This window comes from Canis lupus, chromosome 1 (assembly GCF_003254725.2).
Source record: "Canis lupus dingo isolate Sandy chromosome 1, ASM325472v2, whole genome shotgun sequence".
Classification (NCBI taxonomy): Eukaryota; Metazoa; Chordata; class Mammalia; order Carnivora; family Canidae; genus Canis; species Canis lupus.
Genome location: NC_064243.1, coordinates 110,249,764 through 110,272,261, shown reverse-complemented (window position 1 = coordinate 110,272,261; position 22,498 = coordinate 110,249,764). Strand labels below are relative to the sequence as shown.

The 22,498-nt window shown below is 52.7% G+C and overlaps 2 protein-coding genes across 12 annotated transcripts in view; one reads left to right on the top strand and one right to left on the bottom strand.

Moving 5' to 3' along the window:
* Window positions 1–1,052: 1,052 nt before the first annotated feature.
* On the bottom strand, window positions 1,053–10,632 carry CKM (creatine kinase, M-type). 7 transcript variants are annotated; one of them, XM_035712488.2, is made up of 8 exons: window positions 10,540–10,632; window positions 7,363–7,574; window positions 6,743–6,897; window positions 6,150–6,282; window positions 3,579–3,750; window positions 2,599–2,722; window positions 2,104–2,293; window positions 1,053–1,574 (listed from the first exon to the last, which is right to left on the bottom strand). In XM_035712488.2, the coding sequence occupies exons 2-8, from the start codon at window positions 7,553–7,555 to the stop codon at window positions 1,396–1,398; spliced, it is 1,146 nt and encodes a 381-aa protein (XP_035568381.1). In that variant the 5' UTR covers window positions 7,556–7,574; window positions 10,540–10,632; the 3' UTR covers window positions 1,053–1,395. The 7 variants fall into 7 exon arrangements, with proteins under 7 accessions (XP_035568381.1, XP_048965234.1, XP_025280456.1 ...); XM_049109277.1 differs by having other exon boundaries at window positions 2,104–2,287; window positions 2,595–2,722; window positions 10,540–10,619; XM_025424671.3 differs by lacking the exon at window positions 10,540–10,632 and adding an exon at window positions 9,786–10,080.
* The window catches only part of KLC3 (kinesin light chain 3), a 19,168-nt gene continuing 5,423 nt past the window's right edge, over window positions 8,754–22,498 (top strand). Inside the window, exon 1 of one of the 5 annotated variants that reach the window (XM_035712487.2) lies at window positions 8,754–8,843. Coding sequence is in view for 2 of the 5 variants with exons in the window: in XM_035712484.2 (XP_035568377.1) it covers window positions 20,663–20,723 (61 nt within the window). In the remaining 3 variants the exon portion in view is untranslated. Of the gene's footprint in view, window positions 8,844–20,171; window positions 20,290–20,569; window positions 20,724–22,498 lie in introns of those variants that run through there. The other 4 variants (XM_035712485.2, XM_035712486.2, XM_035712484.2 and 1 more) reach the window with 4 other exon arrangements.

Genomic DNA, 22,498 nt, shown 5'->3' with positions numbered 1-22,498 from the left:
GTAAAGGACACCATGACATCCGACAGGTTTTCTTTCTCTTGTAGCCTTCCTGTTCCATTAATCTCTAGGAACTCTCAGGGACATCCCCTGGCCTGTTTCCCCCTCTACAACAGAGTACATTTCTTGATCTCTAAGGGCCCTTTCGCGGTGTGACTTCAGGTTTGAAAAAGTCCCTCTTCCAGGTCCCTGGGGCTCTGTCTTCCACTTACTCTGCCTCACATTTCCTTCTGAAACTTTTGTCTGTTTTTGAGGCCACCACGCTGCTGTTGCTGATGGAGGCCTCAGCATATTGGGTCGAGTAGAGGTGATTGATGTGGCCAAAACCCGGAACGTGTTCAGATGTCTCCTGATTTCTATTACCTGCCCCTCCCACCGCCCCACCCCCCTTCCTGGGACTCCCCAAAACTAGATCCCTCAAGATGTCATGGGGATGCTGTGAGCCAAGCCCTAGTCCGAAGGAGGAAAGAGCATGGGCAAAGATGTTAAGGTGGGAATTGCAGGGTGTAAGGAGCAGGAGTGTATAGAAGAATAACGGGGAAAGAACTGGAAAGATGAGCCTTCAGTGAATGGTGCACATTTAAGTCTGATCTTGAAGAATCGCAAATAATAGGAGTGCCTTCTAGGAGGTGAGGGAAACTATGGGAGGTTCTTGAGCACAGAAGGGGAAATTCAGAGGCGTGGTAACAGCTATAGAGGGATGAAGTGAGATCACACAGGAGGCCAGTGAAAAATACAATGAAGTGTATGTGATGAGATGCACGGTAGGTCTCAAACTGGAGACCCGCGGGCCAAGTTCACGTCTCAGGCATTTTGTTTGGCTTACATTTCCCCATCATGCGGACCCTGTGCTTGAGATCTGAGCATGCGTGATTAGGAGCTGAGGTTGGAAGGGGCCACACGTCCCTGGGTCTCGGATTCCTCATAGAACCTTAGAAGTTTTGCATTAGACTGGACACTAAACTTTGCCAGGGAGGGCAAGCCACTTCGAGGTCACACAGCAGCCGAGGGCAAACGTCCCTCCTCCTCTTGCTCAGTAACTGTCGCACAAGAGCTAGGGCCACCATTGCTTTTATTTGTTGCTTTGGGTGTAGAAAAAGCATGAGCTCCAGATGTGTTGGAGAGCTCCCCGCGACCCCGAGCTCCTGGTGGTGGCCGGAGCTCCGGGGCAAGGAGAGGAAGGTGTGAGGGAGGTTTTACATTGGCCAAACAGAACTCAGAGGCCGAAGCCCATTGGTCGGAACTCTGGTTGGACCTGGAATTCCGAGATGGGTGAAAAGAGCCCCCAGGTGGCCCACCCCCCTGTGGGCGGAGCTGCGGGAAAGGGGCGGGCCTCTGAGGGGCCGAGTCCTCCCATTGGCTGGGGCTCCAGCAGGCGGCGGCGGGCGGGCTGGACGCCTATTTCTGGGCGGGGATCATGTCGTCGATGGACTGGCCTTTTTCCAGCTTCTTCTCCATCTCCACCATGAGCTTCACACCGTCCACCACCAGCTGCACCTGTTCTACTTCGGATGAGCCCAGTCGATCGGCGTTGGATATGTCGAACACTGAGCCCACAGCAGCTGTGTCCACACCACCTGCAGGAGCAGGGGGCAGGGGCATAAGGAGGGAGCAGAGATGCGGAAGCGGAGCCCAGGATGCTGCCCCCCGTGCCAGCTGAGACGGCCGCACGCACTGAGTGCCTACGGTGTGACAGGTTACGGCATTCAGAGTCTCCTAAATGGCTATTCATAGGTTCACATCTCAGGCTAATTTAGGTACCTCACACCTCAACCATTCAACATGAAAATACAGCGTGGTGGCTGTGTGAGCTCTGGGGCCAGGCTGCCTGGGGTTGAATCCTGACCATCCTCTCCTTTACAGATGGGAGACCGAGGTCCCTAGGGGCAGGGGACAGACACAATATATATCATATAGCCATGATATCCTATCGAGTCCCATGAGAGAAAGCGTGCTGACACCCATTTACAGAGGAAGAAACTGAGGCTCACAGAGGAGTAGCCCGCGTCCACCCCAGAACTCGCGTGGATGCTCCGCCTCCCCTCCCGCCGCCGCAAAGGGCCCGCCCCTCCCCCGACGCAGCGGGGCGCGGATGCAGAGCCGCACCTGTGCCCCGCTTCTGCAGGCGCAGACGGGTGAGGATCTCCTCGAACTTGGGGTGCTTGCTCAGGTGCGCCAGCTTGACGTGCACACCTCCACGCAGCCCGGTGCCCAGGTTGGATGGGCAGGTGAGCACGTAGCCCAGGTGCTCGTTCCACATGAAGGGGTGTCCGGCCTTCTTGAAGATCTCCTCAATCTGAGGTAAGGGGAGAGGACCTGGGGTCAGCGCCAGCGGGGGCCCCCAAATACTCCCGCAACCCGTCGGGATTGGGAGCGACACGACGTGAGGACGTGGGTAGTGGGGGGAATTCCGAGACCGCGGGGCTGCAAAACCGCCCGGGATGAGCCCGGACCACCCGGGCGCCGCCGCGGGATGCTGGCGGGGCGGGGCTTGAGGTCATCTTGGGGGCGGGGCTTGGGTGGAGGGTGGAGCCGGGTTGCCCCGGGGGGCGGGGCGTTCAGGGGGAGTCAGGGGCCCGCCCCAAGGGGCCCGCTACCCACCTTCTGCAGCCCCACGCAGAAGCGGCGGAAGACCTCCTTCATGTTGCCCCCCTTCTGCATGGAGATGACTCGGAGGTGGTCCTCCTCGTTCACCCACACCAGGAAGGTCTTGTTGTCATTGTGCCTAGGGTGGGGCGCAGGAAGAGGCCACCCATCAGCTCCGCGTGGCAACCCCATTCCTGGCCTCTCGCAAACACACCCACCGCTAGGGGGCAGCGGGCCTGAGGAGTGCGAGGTGGTGGCATGGGCACCTCAAAATCTCAGAAGCTCTACCCCTGGAGACCCTAAGGGCACAGGATCTGAGAAATCGCCAATCTTAGGATCAAGGACTCTCAGGGTCCTAGATTTTTGGATAGCATTACATTACAGACTATTAGAATCTCAGTATCTTTGAAAAACAGAAACTGGGAATCAGAATTGATAAGTCTTGGAAACCCTACATCCAGTCTCAAGACCAATCTTCCCATCACCTTGCGACATCTCAGAAACAGAGTCCTAGAACCATAAACCATTAAGATGTGGAAAGGTCTGAAACCATGGAATCACAGAATCTGGAACTAGTGGAATCCGAGAACCTAAAAATACTCAAAATCTTGGAACCTTAGAATCATCCCATCTGTATATCTTAGAACTCACACTCTCCAAATCATCTGAAACCTAAGTTTTGAAAAACCGTTGAAAATCTTTGACTATTGGAATCAGAGATTCAAAGGTTCATAGAAACCTAACTAGCAACAATAAAAGATAAAACTAATAGCCAAGATGTTGGGCACTTACTATATACCAGACACTGTTTTCAATTACTGTGCTCTCCATTTTACAGATAAGGAAACCAGGACAGAGAAATGTTAAATATTGTGCCCGAGGTCACAAAGGGGTGGAAGGTGAGGTCATTTTTCTAGAGCATCTGGAAACATAATTGTTTTTATGGCGTTGGATTTGGTGGAGGAACAGGGAGGGTAGTGGGGTGGGGAACTCACCAGATGCCGCGGGCGTCGGGCCAGTCTCGGGCCATGCCTGAGGCCAGCAGCAGTGGGGACACGGGTTTGTCGAACAGGAAGTGATCGTCGATGAGCTGCTGCTGCTCCTGCTCGGTCATGCTCTTCAGAGGGTAGTATTTCCCCTTGAACTCGCCTGTCAGGCTGTTGAGGGCTGAGGGGCCATATAAGGCAGTGGTCAGCAACCTGCTCCACCACAACCTGGGCGTGGAGGCCTGGGGACCCCAACCTGCTGCCCACACAAGCCTGGGGCATGCTCCCGTGGATGTCCTAATGGCTCCTGAACACTAGGATGAAACCCAAATTTGCGACCTCTCCCAGGCTTTGGGAGCAGCCAAGACATGTGCTCAGCCAGGAAACATGGATTTGCCCTTTCCCTGACCTTCACATCCTATCCACCTATGACCAGCAGTGTGCTGGAGCCCCTCCGACTGGCTGGAAGACAGACAATCAAAATCTTAGGATTTGGGGGAGCCAACAGGGAAAACTATTATAAAATAGCATTTATAGTATTTGTATATATCCATATGTAGAATAAATGTTTACTATGTATATATGCACAATATACAATATGTATTTATATACATGTTATACATTTTAATATAGTGTAGTATATAATGTTATGTATCACATATTATATACTATATTTTTAAAGATAATTTATTGGGGCACCTAGGTAGCTCAGTGGTTGAGCATCTGCCTTTGGCTTAGGTCATGATCCCAGGGTCCTGGGATCGAGTCCTGCATCGGGCTCCCCGCAGGGAGCCTGCTTCTCCCTCTGCCTGTGTCTGCCTTTCTCTCTGTGTCTCTCATGAATAAATAAATAAAATCTTAAAGAATAAAGTACAATAAAAATAATTTATCTGGGGCCGCTTGGCTGGCTCAGTCAGTAGAGCATGTGACTCCCAATGTTGGGCACGAAGCCTACTTTAAAAAATTATATAAACTTACAATAAAATAAATTATTTTATAAACACAGGTAATAAGGGGTGCCTGGGTGACTCAGTTGGTTAAGCATCCAACTCTTGATTTCAGCTCAGGTTGATCTCAGAGTTGTGAGATCAAGCCCCCAAGTCAGGTTCTCTGCACTGGGAGTGAAGCCTGTTTAAGATTCTCTCTCTCAAAAAAAAAAAAAAAAAAAAAAAAAGGCAGCCCGGGTGGCTTAGCAGTTTGGTGCCGCCTTCAGCCCAGGGTGTGATCCTGTAGACCAGGGATCGAGTCCCACGTTGGGCTCCCTGCATGGAGCCTGCTTCTTCCTCTGCCTGTGTCTCTGCCTCTCTCTCTCTCTCTCTCTCTCTCTCTCTGTCTCATTAATAAATAAAGTCTTTAAAAAAAAAAAGATGCTCTCTCTCCCTCTGTCCGTTTTCTCTATCTCTCTTTCTCTTTCTCTCTCTCAAAAATAAATAAATAAAAATAAAACATAAATAAAGTCAAAACACTGCCACAGGTTATAAATATCCAAAATTATCACTTCCTAATTATTTTACTACATCTTTATTATCTATGTTCTTGAAGCTTTTTTCATCTCTATCCCTTTGGTGGGAATAGTATGTAATGATGTGTATCTTTTCCCATCTCTCTATGATATCATGTTCATAGTTTAAAGTTGGCTGTGGCAGGAGAATTTATACCATGGAAACTGGCAGTCGCTACAAATTGGGGCTTTTTTTTTCTTCTTAAGAGCTGGTTGTTAGACGTTTACTAGAACAAACATGCTTGCGAGTCCTGATGATCCTACCTCCCAAATATATCGCGCATTCTCTCCATCCCTTTGCCTATCCCTCACCCCACGCCTGCACCATTGTGGTTGCCCCTTACAGCCTCTCTGCTCCTACCTTTGCCCACAGTCTGTTCCCTATTCAACAGCCAGGAAACTGCCCATGTAAGTCTGAACTTACTCCAGTCACCATCCTCCCATGGCTTTCATCTGTTCAGAGTCAAAGCCAAAGCCCCCCTGATGGCCCACAAGGCTCTGCACAAGCAGGCCACCCATACTCCTCTGACTGCATCTCCTCCCCTGGTCTGCTCAGCTCTGGCCACACTGGTCTCCTTGCTCTTCCTCCAACACACTTCCCCACCTCAGGACCTTTGCACTTGCTGCTCCACCTGCCTGGAAATCTTCAGGCTCCTTTTTGTCAATCAACTCCTCCTTTCTCAGGGAGCTCCCCCCAGCCATTCTATGATGCACCCTTGTTTCTCGGCTACACGGCATTTTGGAATTAATCATTCTTTTGCTGGTTTCTGTGTTTCTTCTTATCTCCCCACCAGGCTGACAGCTCTGTGAAAACAGTGACCTTGTCCATCTTATTCATCATGGGAGCCCCGGCCCCCTACTCAGGACCATGACAACCGTAAACGCTGGTTAGCTGGCTGGCTGGCTGGTTGGATGGATGGATGGATGGAGGTCAGGACCCTGGTGCAATTGAAAGTCTGCATGGATCTGCTCAGGGTTCCTTGACAGCGCCCCCAGACTTCCAGCAGGGGTAATGCTGCCAGCTGTCACTCATCAAGCACCCACGATTTACCCAGTGGTGGGCAGGGTGGGGTTCTCACCTTCTATGGAGAGTTTCTCCACTGCCCGGCGCTCGCCCCGGGAGCAGTGGGGGGGCAGTGTGTAGCCCTTGATGCTACGGCCCGTGCGGACGCGGCTGCTGAGCACATAGTTGGGGTCTAGGTCGTCTCCACCCTGGAGGGCAGGAGGGGGGTCAGGGCTGGGCACGGCCCCCACAAGCCGCCCCTCCACTGCAAGCCCATGTCCTCCCTGGCCCCCCCACCCAGGGCTCCCAGTTCTGACTCTGCTACTTCCTTCGGCTCCTCCTTGCCCACTGGCTTCTCCCACCACCACCCTGGCTCGGCCTCTCCCTTCTCGGCCTCTCCCTCCCTATTTCTCCCAGCCTCTCATCTGCCCCTTTCCTCCATACATCTCTTTTCCCCCGTCCCATTTTTGTCCCGCGTCCGGTTTCTCTTCATCTCTTCCCTGTCTCTCCTCCCATCTGAGTCTCCCCCGCTGTGTCCTGGTCTCCCTGTCTGTCCTGCATGCCTCTCTGTCCCTCCTGCCCTCCATCTCTGCCTCTTGGAGCATCCCTTCCCACCTCCGTCATCCTCCCTCTCTTCCCCATCCCTCCCCTCCCCTGTGGGCAGCTGACCTTGAGGTTCTCATGGTTGAGGTCAGTCTTGTGCTTGTCGGTGGGTTTGTAACCCCCATGCCGGTCCTGGATGATGGGGTCGAAGAGATCCTTGAACACCTGGTAGGACTCCTCGTCACCGGCCACACAGCCCACGGTCATGATGAAAGGGTGACCTGGGGATTTGGGGTAAGGTCAGAGGCGCTTGTGCCCAGCAAGGAAGACCCAGGCTCCTTGGTCCTATAGAAACTGTATGTGCACATGCACACATGTGTGAGTGCGTGTGTGTGTGCGTGTGTGGTCAGCAGGGGTTTATTCGAGACCTGAGTCGGAGCTGCAGAGACTGAGGGTTGTGAGTATGGGGAGGGAAGGCTGGGAAAGGTCCAGGTGGCATCTGGGCAAAGGAGAAAGAGTCTCCGGGGGTCAGTTACAAGGTCCTAAAAATATTACTACTTGAGAGCCCCCAGATCACGGACTCTTTCTTCCCTGAAAAATTTTCGAAATATATTAGATTCTCAGCTCCCACAGATCCTAAGAGGCTTGAAAGATCCTCATCTTCCCAGATGGGGAAACAGAGTCCCCGGCAGGCAGCCCCGCCCGCCCATCCAAGCCCCTGTCCGTGCTCCACCAAGGAGGCTTACCTGGGTTGTCCACACCTGTCTGGATGACATCGTCCAGAGTAAAGCCGGATGGGGTCTCCTTGTCCCGCAGCTTCTTATAGATTTCAGGGGTCAGCGCTTTGGCCATATGGTTGTTGTGCTTGGTGAGGTCAGGGTACTCCTCCTCAGGCTTGTAGTTCAGCTTGAACTTGTTGTGGGTGTTACCGAACGGCATGGTGGCGGCGTGGGGGGGCCTGGGGGGTGGGGCGGGGGGCGAAGAAGGTTATCCCGCATCCAGCAGAGACCAGCAAGGGACCAGGACAAGGTGTTGGGGTCAGAAAGACCTGATGGCCAGTCCTTTTTTTTTTTTAAATATTTTTTAGAAGATTTTATTTATTTATTCATGAGAGACAGAGAGAGAGAGAGAGGCACAGGCACAGGCAGAGAGAGAAGCAGGCTCCATGCAGGGAACCGGACATGGGACTTCATCCCGGGACTCCAGGATCGGGCCCTGGGCCGAAGGCGGCACTAAACCGATGAGCCACCTGGGCTGCCCTGATGGCCAGTCCTGACTCATATGCTGTGTGACTTGGAACAAGAAGGGGCCCCTCTCTGAGCCCCTGTGTCTTGACAGGATGCATCAGGACTCTGTGGTTAAGATCCCAGCTCTGCTACACCCTGATGGGTGACCCCAGACGAGTCACCTTGCTAGGGACAGCTTCTCCAGCTGAATGATGAAGGGGGAAGCCTTTGGGATGGAGCAGTAATATTGGCATGGATAAGAGTGTAGATTCTGGAATCAGATAGCCTGGGTTTGAATTCCAGCTCTGTCACATACAGTAAGCTGTGTGACCTTGGGCACCTTGCTTAACCTCTCTGTGCCTCAGATTACTCGTATGTACAAAGGGGGTCATAGTAACCCTCATCTCCGGGGGCGCTTCAAGGAGTTCATGTATGTAAAGCGCTTGGCACACGATAAGCTGTATTTTGCTTAGCTATTATTATAATTTTCGTCGCTATTACTTTAAAAGTCTGGGTAAGGAGCCGGGGAGAAGGTGGAGGGCGTTGCTGGGAACATATGTGCAAGCAGGGAAGGGACACTCTCTCCACGAAGGGTCCCGGGTGCTCGGTCAAGGGATGAGGGGGAGGGTGGAAGGGAAGGCTGCGTGGCCGTCCCCACCTCTGTTTGCTGACCACTCTCCTGCAGGGCTCAGTTGAGAAGAAAAGCCCAGCAGCTGAAGTCAGCAGAGCTGGGTTCAAATCCTGCCTCTACCATTTCCCTTGCTGTGTGACCCCAAGCCAGGTGCTCAGCCTCTCTGAGCCTCTGTCGCCTGTGAACTGAGCCTGGCCTAAGGGATTGCCAAGAAGATTCTTCTGGCTCAGGCACGTGGCCGGCTGAGCACGTGCCCTCACATGGAGTTGGGGCCTGCTCCGTAGGGGGTGGCTGCCGTTACTGGACCCAGGAAGGAGGTGGTGGTGGTCGGCGTGGGAGCTCACTCCGCGGCCCCAGGGATGGGAAGCAGGTAGGACGGTGGGAAGGGAATCGGGACCAGGCGAGCTGAAGGCTGAGGCATCAGGCCAGGAGCGGATGGAATTCACGAAAGATCCTTGGAGCTACTATCCAGGGTTGGGGATTATTTATAGAATCTGGCAGACTGCTCCTCCCCCACCAACCCCCCACATTCCAGGGGCTCCACTTGCACCAAGTCAGCAGGCCGGAGACAGGTGGGCCAGGGTGGCTAGGAGGACACGCATCCAGGCCTCGGGGCTCCAGGGCTTCCAGCCCAGAACCGCCCCCCACTTCAGGGTGTCCCACCCCACCCTGCGAGGAACATGTTAGCAGAGGGCATTGAGGCAAGGTGGGGGGAGCCCCAGAGCCACACACAAGCACACACACACACCCACACACACATCCCCATAACCCCCAGATCACACAGTAAACAGAGTCACACACACATCCCTCCAAGCTCAGGGACACACCCAACATACAGGCACCCATGCAGGAGCTACAGAAAGTCAGACACAAGGTCACACCATTGTGGGATGCAACAGGGACCCACAGAATTGCAAGTGCAATGAACCCACAGTGCTTGCTCTTGCAAACCACGACAGTTGACATACAGACACCTCCCACGGCTTGTGGCGCCCAGTTCTGGTGACAAACCATCATGAACATGGGCCCAGCCTGTAGCCCCTTGCAGGGGGGACAGCTGGCAGCTGTCAGAACTCCTTTTGTCTCCAAGATCCCTTCCCGTGACCCTGTGCCACAGACCCTGTGGGAGGCAGGGGGGCTCACAGGTGGAGGGGACTCCCAGACACGGGGTCAACCTTCCCACACACTGACCCTCCTCTGTGTAGGAGGATATGGGGTAGGCTCCTGAGACCAGATCGGCTGCTGGTGCCATGCACCCCCCGACACTTTGGCCTGGTCTGGACCCCACCCTGATTCCCACCCCCATCAGTACCTGGCTGGGCTGTGCAGAAAGGGGCTGTCTGTATCCTGGAGGTGACACTGACCCAAAGGAAGGGCCCGCAGCCCAGGCCTTATATAGGGGGGCCGGGCTGTGCTATTGGCTGGGAGGGGCTGCCCCCAGGGAAGGGAGCTGGAGGGCAGGCAGCTGAGCCTTCCAGCTCACTGCCCGGGCACGGTGCCCACCCTGAGCCCAGGCACGCCTTGCGCCCAGCCCTATCGGGCCTTGTATGGGCCGCCCCAGGGACTGAGCCCAGATCCCCACCCGCCCCCCATCAAGCTGATTCCCCGACCAAGTGCTGAGTCGGGCTGGCAAGGACAGCTGGCCCCCTGCCCAGGACACGAGACCATGCCAGGGGACGTCCCAAGCACGTAGAAGCCACCCTCCCCTGGCCCTCCAGCCCCTCCTATGGCCCGGCCTCTCCTCAGCCCCCAGTGGCCTTGACCTGGGTAAAAGTTAGGTCTTGAGACGGGCCCCAGGGAAAACCTTGCAACAGTCCCACGAGAGCCAGGTATCTGGTATTCCAGACACTTGCCTGTTGTCACCCAACTATGGGGAACCCTTGTCCAAGGCCCAGGTCTGAAGGCAGAACTGCCTGACCCCAGAAATCCATGTTTGGACGCACTTTCCTCCTTGTGAGTGAGTGGGAGGGAAACTGAGTCTTGCCTGAGCTGAGAAGATTCAAACTCCAGTCCCTGCGGCTGACCCTGGGACGCTTCAGCGGCGGAGGGGACAGAGAGGGACTCACCCCGGAGAGGAGCTTATTTTTAGAGGGCGCTTCGATGTCGCCTTTGCAGAGACCTAGACCCGAGGCGCTGGGGCTGGGGGGAGGCAGGGACAGGTGTTGGGGGGGTGGGATCGCCACGTGTCTGGGTTAATTATAACCGCGTGTCGGGTGTCCCGGGCTCGCCTCCTTACAAGGGCAGCCGCCTGACCGCCCCGCAGGGGAAGGGGGCTGGGCACCCCGGACTCACAGGCCTGCAGATCCCCACGGAGCAGGAGCTCCCCGCCCACGGGGACCTCCAGGGTTGGGGAGCGCAGTCCTTCCCGATTGTAGCACAAGTCCAGGGAGCGCCCTGGATTACAACCAAGAAGACACCTTCGTTTGCCCTCCGGGGTTCCTCCCTCCTCCCGGGTCTCCCGGGTTTCTTCCCAGGCAGGAGGGGTCTGATCTAGGGAAAGGGGCCCCTCTTTGTCTTTTCCCCAGATTCCTGGTGGGGAGGGGGCGCTTAGAAAACTTTACCTTGGGGCTTAGCCCCTGATCTCTCCACCCACTGTCCCTTCCCACCAAGGTCAGAGTGACAAAGTTCTTGTTCCAGGCCCAGAGAACTAAAAGGAACCAGACTAGAATAGGAAGGCATGTATCATGTCAACAATTTTTTTTAAGATTTTATTTATTAGAGAGAGAGCATGATGTTCAGGAGGAGGGGTCGAGGGGAGGGAGAAGCAGACTTCCCAGTGGGCAGGGAGCCCTGGGCTCCATCCCAGGACCCTGGACTCACAACCTGAGCCAAAGGCAGAGGCTTAACTGACTGAGCCACGCAGGTGCCCCAACAATTCTTTATTAAGCACTTATGGGGGACACAGCAGAAAACAACAAAACCGTTGGTCTCATGGAGGTGACATTGTAGTGAGCATGAACAAGTAAGTATATGCTGTCATGGCAGGGACAACAGGGCTTTGACAGGAAATCAAAGAGAGTAAAGGGTCAGAGTGATGGCACAGCAGGGGAGGTCAGGTCAGGCCTCTAGGGGGAAGTGACATCTGAGCAGAGACCTGAGGGAGAGGTGAGAGCCAGCCATGTGAGGATCTGGAAGGGGAACAGCAGGTGCAAAGGGCCTGAGGTAGGAGTGGCTTGGCATATCTGAGAGACAGGAAGAGGCCAGAGGACTGGAGCAGATGGGCCAGAGGGGAGAGTGGAAAGAAGAAGATGAGAGATAGAAGCAGACCTGTAGGACCCTAGGGGCCATGGAGGAGTTTCCATCCCACCGTGGATGGATGGGAGCCACTGAGGGCTGTGAGCAGGGGAGAGACACGATCCAGCCACATCACATGCACACACAGGATCCAGCCCAGCCCCCACCCCCACCCTGGAGCCCTAGTAGCCACTTACTGGCACATTTGACATTCCATTTGGCCATACAGCCCTTTCTGTGTTTGGAGAGTTTCCCACCCTATAACAGCCTCCTTTAGAGAAGCCTAAAAGGTCAGAAACTCAGTTTCCCAGAATCCTTTGCAGCAACGTTCTAGTCATGTGACCCGGCTGAGGGACACACCCCCCCCAGCACTTCAGTCATGAACTCTACTCCTTTTTTTTTTTTTTTTTTAATTTTTTTTTTTATTTATTTATGATAGGCACACAGTGAGAGAGAGAGAGGCAGAGACACAGGCAGAGGGAGAAGCAGGCTCCATGCACCGGGAGCCCGATGTGGGATTCGATCCCGGGTCTCCAGGATCGCGCCCTGGGCCAAAGGCAGGCGCCAAACCGCTGCGCCACCCAGGGATCCCTCTACTCCTTTATCTTCTTTGAGTCTCATAGAAATAGTTGGCTTTGGGGAGCCAAGACCCCCATGGTGTACCTTTACCCCAACCCCCAACCCTCCAAAGCCTGTCAGTCTCCAAGGCCCGTCCATCCTTCCTCCTACCCTAGCTCCAGACCTCTCCACATTCCCTTCTACCCTAGCCTCCCCCCAGGTCAGCCCCAGTCTGTCCCCTCCCACCTCGTCCCTGCCTTCTGACTACCCCTGCTTAGAACCCACCGTGGCTTCCCAGCGCCCTCAGGATAAATGAGTATTTGTTGACTAAGGAAATAATAGTAGCCTTTTCAGTCGATTGGAAACTACTCTCCCCAGTTTATGCAGAAAGGGCCTCACCCCAGATATTAGGATCTTTCAAAATAATTGAAAGGATTGAAGGAGCACACTCTGGGCTGAGCCACTAGGAACATCTCTCACCCCCAGAACCATGCTCCATTTGGAAAGTTGAACATGCCAGAAAGAGGTTAGCATGGATGTTGAGTGGCCACTCCACAGTCCCCACCCTAACCGCTATTATGGAACAGTCCCAAATATCAAGTAGAATGCTAAGTGCTTTGCATATATCAACTCATTTAACACTCCCAACAATAAAGCTCAAAAAGGTTAAATGACTTACCCAAGGTCACACAGCCAGGAAAGGGGCAGAGCTGGGAATCAAATTGGCACAGGGCTGCCAAGAATGGGTTTTCTGGCTTCGGTGAAGATAATTTACAGGCCTCTCAACAAAGTCATATTGTCACCCAAGAGTCCCTTTGCAGGTGGGTCTTCAGGCCCTGGTAATTTGAACCTACTTCCCCATGCCCTCTTCATCACCTCGGCCATCTGGTTTCAGGGCCCAAGCACTTTATGTGTATTTAACGGTTTAATTCCCCAACAGTCCTATGAGGTGGGTACTGCAAATTTTACAAGTCAGAAAAGTGAAGCCCAGTGAGGTCAAGTCACTTGCCCAGAGTCACACAGCTGGGAGATTACAGAACCAAACTGGACCACGTAGTTAATCCCTGAGCTTGTATTTCTCATCCCTCCTCAATCCCATCTCCCCGTGCTGAAGCCCCATTTTATAGAAGATGGAAGTTGAGGCTCAAAAAAGGAAGGAGTTGCCTAAGGTGACAGCCAGTATTCTAAAATTTCAGAGTCCGTGTTCTTTTCCTTTCACCCCCAAGCCCTGGTGTTACAGAGCAACGTTGCTCCCAAACCCTCCCTTTTATCCTCCATCTCTCCTGTCCCTGCTAGCCCACCCAGGGATGAGGCTGCCCTAGGGGCAGAAACTCTGGGAGGCACCCCTCCACCCCCATGGCCCATCACCCCAGAATGCTTTCCTCATTCAACTCCCAAATTCTTCTGCCAATCCTGGCAGTCCATGATGCCAACTGGTTCAGGGAAGACAAGTTATAAATCAAAGCCAGCCCCAGAACTGGAGACCCAGAGACCCAGAGAGTTAAAGACCCATCCCCTCCTTCTCTTTCCCCAAGGGCAAGCCCATTGCAGCCCTGTAATCAACTGGATCCCCAGTCCCCAACGGTGGTGATGCTGCTGGGAAGACAGGCAAATAAAATAGTCTTTCATGACTCCCCTCCCACCCCACTCCACTCCCTCCAAATCAATCTTTATCAACATTTTCCTCTAGGTGTTGCTTTAGCTACATCTTAATCTCTTAATATTGGGTTTTGCATTCTCTTACTTCAAATTTATCCTTTATTTTGAAAATATTATATTTGGAGTGTATGGATGGTCACATTTCTTAATATTTTAGTCCCTTGGGGCACCTGGGTGGCTCATCGGTTAAGCATTAGACTCTTGATTTCAGCCTGAGTCAGGATCTCAGGGTCGAGTGATGGAGCCCCATGTTGGGCTCTGCACTCAACACGAAGTCTGCGTGAGATTCTTTCTCTCTCTCTGTGCCCCTCCACCCACTCACGCTATAAATAAATAAATAAAATGTTTTCTAAAAAAAGAATAAAGCTAATCTATAGGTACTGCTTTGGAACAATTGCCAAGTGTCTTAGTCCATTCAGGCTGCTATAATACAGACTGGAGGGCTTATAAATAACAGAAATTTTTGCCATAGTTCTGGAGCCTGGAAGTCTGAGATCAGGGTGCCAGCCTGGTGGAGTGAAGGTCCTTCTTCTAGAACACAGACTTCTTGTATCCTCATGTGGAAGGAGGGATGAGGGAGCTCTGTAGAGCCCCCTCCCTTTTTTTAAAGATATTTTTAAAAGATTTATTTTTATTTGAAAGAGAGGGAAGGAAGAGGATCCCAAGTAGACCCCTCCACCTCCAATAAGTAGGCAGCCTGATGTAGGGCTCCCTCTCACAAGCCTGAGATCATGACCTGAGCCAAAACCAAGAGTCGGACGCTTGACTGACTGAGCCGCCCAGGTGCCTGGGGTCTCTAAGAGCACTAATCCTACTCATGAGGGTTCCACCCTCATGACCTAATCACACCTGAAGGACCCACAGACTAATACCAACAGTTTTAGAGGTTAGGATTTCAACATATGAATTTAGAGGGAACACATACATGCAGACCATAGTACCAAGATCTATGGGAAAAATATATACCTCTTGCTACAAAAATGCTGTGAAACACATCCACCCAAAAGGCAGTAGCTTTAAAACAGTTGTGGGGTTGGCTCAGAGTGGGCTGATCTGGGCCAGGCTCAGCTGGGAAACTCTGCCCCATACTGTTAAAAACAAGATGACACTGCCCAAGACAGAGTTACTTATGCTAAGCCCCATGTCACCAAACTGGGACTTGTGACTGTTTCGGCTCTCCCAGAAGTGGAATCTTAAACCACTCAGTCAGGAATCACCTAATCAGCACAATTTAGGTCGTCTGCTTGATAGACCCCAGTAACCCCCTAAAGGAAAAAGAAACTTGCAATAATCAGCCCACTTTTTTGCATAGTTTAAATTCCTTGCTCCTGCTCCCTTCCACCTAAAAGGTCTTTTTTTTTTTTTTTTTTTTTTTTTTAAGATTTGATTTATTTACTCACGAGAGACACAGAGAGAGAGGTAGAGACACATGCAGACGGAGAAGCCAGCTCCCTGCAGAAAGCCCAGTGCAGGACTCGATCCCAGGACCCCAGGATCATGACCTAAGTCAAAGGCAGACACTCAACTACTGAGCCACCCAGGTGCCCCTAAAAGGTCTTTTTCATTTTGAATGGCACCCCCCACACACAACCTCCTTTCTATCTGCTAGGTTGGATGCTGCCTGGTTCAAATTGATTTTTGCTCAAATAAATTCTTAAAATGTGTAATATGCCTCAGTGTATTTTTCAACATTGTGGGGTGTAGGCAGAAGAGGGGCAGCCCCACAAGGAAAACCTTTCTCCTGCCTATGTCAGTCACAAAAGGAAACACTCTGTCAGCCCCTGAAGGTCTAAGCTCAGGCCTGGCATAATAGTCACTCTGCCATTGGCCAAAGCAAGTCACATGACCACACCTAACATCAAGGCCATCATTCAGGCCTACCTCCACAGGTAAGGGTCTTTTTGTGCTTTTTTCTAAAATGGGCACTCACTCTCATACAGGCACATACACTTCATATCCATGATATTTCTGGAAGGATATTAGAAACTGGCAGTCATGTTTGCTTCTGGGAAAGGGGTTTGGGGATCAAGGAGAGACAAAGATCTACTTTTCAGTCTTTTACTCTCTGTAAAACTCTGACAGTGAACTTTTTAAATTAAAAAGAAAGTGGTGAGCTTTTTAAAAACTATCACCAAGACAGGCGCCTGGCTGGCTCCGTCGGTAGAGCATGCAACTCTTGATCTCAGGGTTGTAAGTTCAAGCCCCACACTGGCTATAGAGGTTATTTAAAAATAAAAATTTTTTAAAGATTTTTTTTATTCATGAGAGACACAGAGACAGAGAGAGAGAGAGAGGCAGAGACACAGGCAGAGGGAGAAGCAGGCTCCGTGCAGGGAGCCCAACATGGAACTCGATCCCAGGACTCCAGAATCACATCCCTGACCGAAGGCAGGCTCTAAACCGCTGAGCCACCCAGGCATCCCTAAAAATAAAATCTTAAAGAAATAATAAACACAAATAAAAACTGGCCAGGGGGTGAAAAGAGAAAAGCCCCTAACCCATCTATCCATTTTCCTGTCATAGCAAACTGTGGCCTTCAGTGATAGGACGGGGGTTCCATTAAGTGCCTTCTTGGCCATGATCTTGAGCAATGGATTTCCCCTCTCTGAGCTTCGACTTCCTCATCTCTAGATAGGGCTAGAGATGCCTACCTAAGGGGGTGGCTGTCTGGATTCAGGGGCTCTGCTAATCCTTGGCTGTGTGATCTTGGACAAGTCATTTGGCCTCTCTGTGCCTCATCTTCTTCACCTGTAGAATGGGGATAATCGCGGCACCTACCCTATCAGGTTGGTGTACATTCACAGAGCTAATTTACTTACAAGATTTGGCCTCGGGCCTACCCTGGGTAAGAACTCAGAAACCCCAGCCCTCGTTGGTGTTGTGCAAAAGTGCTTGGCACGGGGCCAGCTGAAAGAAACAGACAGTTACCTCAGTTGACACTTTCTCCTTTCAGCCTTGATCCTATTTAATCCTAACTGCTATGCTGTGTGGGGAGCATGATCATTCAGGGTTTATAGAGGAGGATATAGGTGCTCAGAAACATTGTTTGCCCCAGGTTACATGGAAAGGAAATGGCAAGATCAGAATTTGAACTCAGACCTGCCAGGCTCCAACTGCCTCCCCCACAGTGTTAACCACGTGCTACTCTGTTCTGAGCCTTTTACAGGGATTACTCACTAATCCCCACAACAGCCTCACAAAGTAGGTTACCTGTGAGTCCCATTCTACAGACCAGGAGCCTGAGGCCCAGAGAAGTTCATTCTTGGCTCGGGGTCACACAGCCAGCACACGGTGGAGCTGGGATGTGCCCCTGCCCTGCCTCTTCCTAAGCATGTGGCAGATCCAGAACTGGTGCCCAGCACCTTGAGGCCGGCCCAGTGTGGGGAGGAGGGTAGGGTTTGTCTGCCTCCTTCTACCCTGTTCCCTAGAAACCCCCCCGGGGATGTTAGAGCAGGAGCTTGAGTTGTATTTGCTATTATTCAATCAACAGCTATTCGCCCAAGTGCCTTCTCTGTGTTCAGTCTGTGCTGGGGAGCACTGGGGACACAGTGGTGCCTGAGACCGTCCCCTCCTGGGACTTACATTCCAACGTGGGAGACAGACCTGTCCTCAAGACAGCGATGACCCAGAGTGGGCAGGGCTGAAACGTGGGGGAGCCCGGGCGGCTGCCAGGCCCCTGTGGGGGCGGAGAGGGCTTCCTGGAGGAGGGAACAGCTGCACTGGAGCTCAGAGAACAAGGGAGCAGAGGGCAGGTGGGCCTTGGCTCTGAGGGAAGAGGCGGGTCTGCGCGGCAGCCTGAGGCCGGGATCACGGACCAGCAGCGCCCTCTGCTGGAAGCATCCTGAAGGGAGCGGTCGAGGTACTGCAAGGGTTTGGAAAAGTTTGGCGTTGAACCAAATTCTATGATCTGAGATCTGAGATTCCTGTGCGCCCAGCTTTGGCCGATTTAAGTTTCTAAGACTTGATTCATTCAACTACTCAGTGAGCAAGCACTTTGCACCGGACTCTATTCTAGCGCTAGTGATGCAGTGCTGACCATACAGAGCCCTGTCCATACAGTACCTCATTCAGTCTTCGCAGCCTTTATCCCCATTTCACAGATTCAGAGAATTGACACACACAGAGGTTAAGTTACTTGCCCAAGGCCTTCACTACCAAATGCTGAAAATCAACTTCGAACCCAGAGCCCAATTTCTAGTCCTTGCAATTACCTCGCTAATATATTATGGAATGAAATATCGTATGACCAAGTTACATAAAATAATCTTAGGTCCTGAGAAGTTTTGTAAACAGCAGGCAGGGGAGGGACACCTGTGTGACTCAGCTGGTTAAGCATCTGCCTTTGGCTCAAATCGTGATCTCAGGGTCCTGGTATCGAGTCTGGCTCCCTGCTAAGTGGGGAGGGAGCCTGCTTCTCCCTCTCCCTCTGCCTGACGCTCCCCTGCTTGTGCTCTCTCTGTCTGTCAAATAACTAAATCCTTAAAAAAGAGATGAAGCAGGGAAATGGAGTAGTGTTTTGGTGAGACAGTGTCATTAGAAAGGGCAACTAATATTCAACAAAGGAGGAAAGACTATCCACTGGAACAGTCTCTTCAATAAATGGTGCTGGGAAAATTGGACATCCACATGCAGAAGAATGAAACTGGACGATTCTCTTACATCATACACAAAGATAAACTCAAAATGGATGAAAGATCTAAATGTGAGACAAGATTCCATCAAAATCCTAGAGGAGAACACAGGCAACACCTTTTTGAACTTGGCCACAGTAACTTCTTGCAAGATACATTCATGAAGGCAAGAGAAACAAAAGCAAAAATGAACTATTGGGACTTCATCAAGATAAGAAGCTTTTGCACAGCAAAGGATACAGTCAACAAAACTAAAAGACAACCTACAGAATGGGAGAAGATATTTGCAAATGACCTATCAGATAAAGGGCTAGTATCCAAGATCTATAAGAACTTATTAAACTCAACAGCAAAGAAACAAACAATCCAAAAATGAAATGGGCAAAAGACACGAAGAGAAATCTCACAGAGGAAGACATAGACATGGCCAACACGCACATGAGAAAATGTTCCGCATCACTGGCCATCGGGGAAATACAAATCAAAACCACAATGAGATACCACCTCACACCAGTGAGAATGGGGAAAATTAACAAGGCAGGAAACCACAAATGTTGGAGAGGATGCAGAGAAAAGGGAACCCTCTTGCACTGTTGGTGGGAATGTGAACTGGTGCAGCCATTGTGGAAAACTGTGTGGAGGTTCCTCAAAGAGTTAAAAATAGACCTGCCCTACGACCCAGCAATTGCACTGCTGGGGATTTACCCCAAAGATACAGATGCAATGAAACGCCGGGACACCTGCACCCCGATGTTTCTAGCAGCAATGTCCACAATAGCCACACTGTAGAAGGAGCCTCGGTGTCCATCGAAAGATGAATGGATAAAGAAGATGTGGTTTACTATACAATGGAATATTCCTCAGCCATTAGAAATGACAAATACCCACCATCTGCTTCGACGTGGATGGAACTGGAGGGTATTATGCTGAGTGAAATAAGTCAATCGGAGAAGGACAAACATTATATGGTCTCATTCATTTGGGGAATATAAAAAATAGTGAAAGGTAATAAAGGGGAAAGGAGAAAAAATGAGTGGGAAATATCAGAGAGGGGGACAGAACATGAGAGACTCCTAACTCTGGGAAACGAACAAGGGGTAGTGGAAGGGGAGGTGGGTGGGGGTGGGGGTGACTGGGTGACGGGCACTGAGGGGGGCACTTGATGGGATGAGCACTGGGTGTTATGCTATATGCTGGCAAATTGAACTCCAATAGTTTTTTTTTTTAAAGAAAAAAGGGCCAGTAGGGAAGGCCTCTCGGAGGAAGCGGCCTTTGTGAAGCTACCAGACTAACGAATGGCGTCTGTGGGAATAGGGGGGGCCCAGGCAGCGGGCACAGCCGAAGGCAAGGCCGGGCGGCGGGCGCTGCTAGAAAGCCCTCGGCCTGGGATCCCTAGTTTCCAAGGGTCGAGCTGCGCTGCACCCCGGCTTGGCAGCCTCCAGCGCGCTGGGCTCGCGCTCAGATTCGACGGGCCCGACAGGCACGCGGAGGGCTTCGCGGGTCCGCTGCTGCGCTGGCGCTTCCCCCGCGGCGGGCGGGCTGGGCTCCGCGGGAGCGGCGGGGGGCGGGGCGGGCTCACCTGCGGGGGCGGGGCTTCCGCCCGCCCCGCCCCTCGGAGGAGCCGCCCGCGGCCCGAGACCCAGGGCGCAGCTGGGAGCCGCCGGGCGTGCGCGGTGTGCGGGACGCGGCCCGGCGCATCTCGGCGGAGCGGGTCCCGGAGCCGCCGGCGCTCAGGTGGGCCCCTCGAGTGCTGGGCGGGGGAGTCCCGGGGACCGCGAGGATGGGGGCGGAGGGTGAGGGCTGGGCCCCGCGCACCCTGGGGCCCGCTGGCCTGGCGACGGGGACGGGCCTTGGGGCTCCTGGGCCCCCTGGGCCCTCCTGCCCCGCCCTGGGGCCCCCCCTCCCGGGTCCCGAGGCCCAGCTGGGGCCGCGCCCCCTCCCCGGTGCGCAGGTAAACAGGAGCGAAGACGGGGCGGGGCCTGGGGGGAGGAGGGCGGGGGCCCTTGTGACGGCGGGGCCGGGGAAGCCGGGGTGCGCGGGGCTGGGCCAGGCCGGCCGCGGTAAGGTGTGCGGTTTAGGGGGCTGGCCTGCAGGTGCGGGCGTGGAGATGGGGCGTATGAGAGGCGGTGTGCGAGGCTCAGGTGTGTGTGATGGTGTACGAAGCTCAGGTGTGTGCGCGACGGGCTCCGGCGGTGGGTGCGGGCGAGGAAGGGACAGGGATGGTCCGTGTAACCGTGTGCGGGCGCCCAGGGACTGTGGGAACGACGTGGAGCTGTCTCAGATGCAACACGTGGGCGGACCTCTGTGCGTCTAATGATGGGGGTGGGGGCCGTGTGTATGGGAGGGAGTTGCTCTGTTTATAGGATTAGGTGCGTGACTCAGAGCTTGCGTGGCTGGGGCGGTCTTTCTGCCTGTTAAGGCGCGGGGAGCCGCAGGGAGGTGGGCGATGTGGGACCCGCATGGACGGGGAGGGTGTGCCTGGGATTAACACTGTCAGCTGTGCGGTTGTACGTGTGTGAAAGGGAGTTTGTTGTTCACGGGACTGAGTGTGGGCAAAAATCATGGGAATAATGGAGCTGTCTGAATGACTCCATGAACGTGTGATCGTAACTTTGTGGGGCTTGTGTGTGACACGGAGTATGGTGAGACATGTACACACATATATACGTATAGTGAGAGAGACTGGTGTCTGCACACACGTATATGTAGAGATTGATGGCAGGGGAGAGCCTGCAGTGTAGAAAATCCGTGGATTATGTGCCTGCCTTCCTGTGTGTCTTGGTGTATGATGTTCGTGAGCAGGTAAGTAGGTACCCAAACCACTAGGCTGCTTACGGCGCCCTGGTGGCTTGAGTGAGGCACATGCCCGAGAGGGTCTATGCAAACACCTCTCTGTGTCTCCACAACTGAATCTGAGTTCAGGAATTGTCTGTATGTCCGTGTTTGAAGCTCTGTGTATCTGTGTGTATGCTGTGTGCAGGTGCGTGAATCTCTGGCTGGCCGGGCAAGGTGTTGGGGGAAGTGGGGAAGGAGATGATAGGTCCACAGTGAATCCCAAGAGTGTGTGTGTGTGTGTGTGTGTGTGTGTGTGTGTGTGTGTGTGCGCGCGCGCATGCGTGCCTGGAGGAGGTGATGGGCATGTAATGGAGAGCTAGCTGCTTGCAGGACCTTATAAGTGCGGGAAAGGTGTGTCATGGGGGTAACTGCAAAGAGATAGCCTGAATGTGAGTGATTTGGGATTTGGTTATCTTTTCACTAGTGAGGGGGGACAGAGTTTCTGTGTGTGTTGGCTTTTTTTCCCAAGAGGAAAATACACCAGTGTGTGGGATTATATTTCCAAGAGGGGAGAGCATACATGTGTTGTTTCTGAAAGAGTATGTGGGTGTGCGTGCACGAGCCTGAGTAAGTGTGTTGCGTTTTTTTTTTTTTTTTTTAAGATTTTATTTGAGAGAGAGAATGAGCCAGGGGAAGAGCAGAGGGAGAGGGAGAAGCCTATTGTGGGACCCAATTCTGGAACCCCTGGATCATACTTGAGCTGAAGGCAGGCGCTTAACTGAGCCACCCAGGCACCCTTGGATTAGGTTTTTTGAAAGGAAAATGTGGATGTGTAGGATTGTATTTTTATTTTTTAGAGGAGAAAGAGAGTGTCCTGTATGTCTTGCTTCAGAGAAAATGTATATTATGTTTTTAAGAAAGAAAGGAGTGTGCATGTTGAGCCGTCTTCTTGTAGAGGGGAGTGTGTGTGTGTACGAGCAGGTGTGTTTCTGAGAAAGTACGTATATATTGCACTGCATTTGAAAAAAGAAAGAGCAGGTATTCAGTTTCTGAGAGGAGGAGAACGTGTGTGTCGCATTGTGTATTTAAGAAGGGAGGGTGTGCGTGTGTTGGGGTCTGTTTCTGGGAGGGGAGTGAGTGTGCTTGTGTGTGAATACAGAGGCTACAG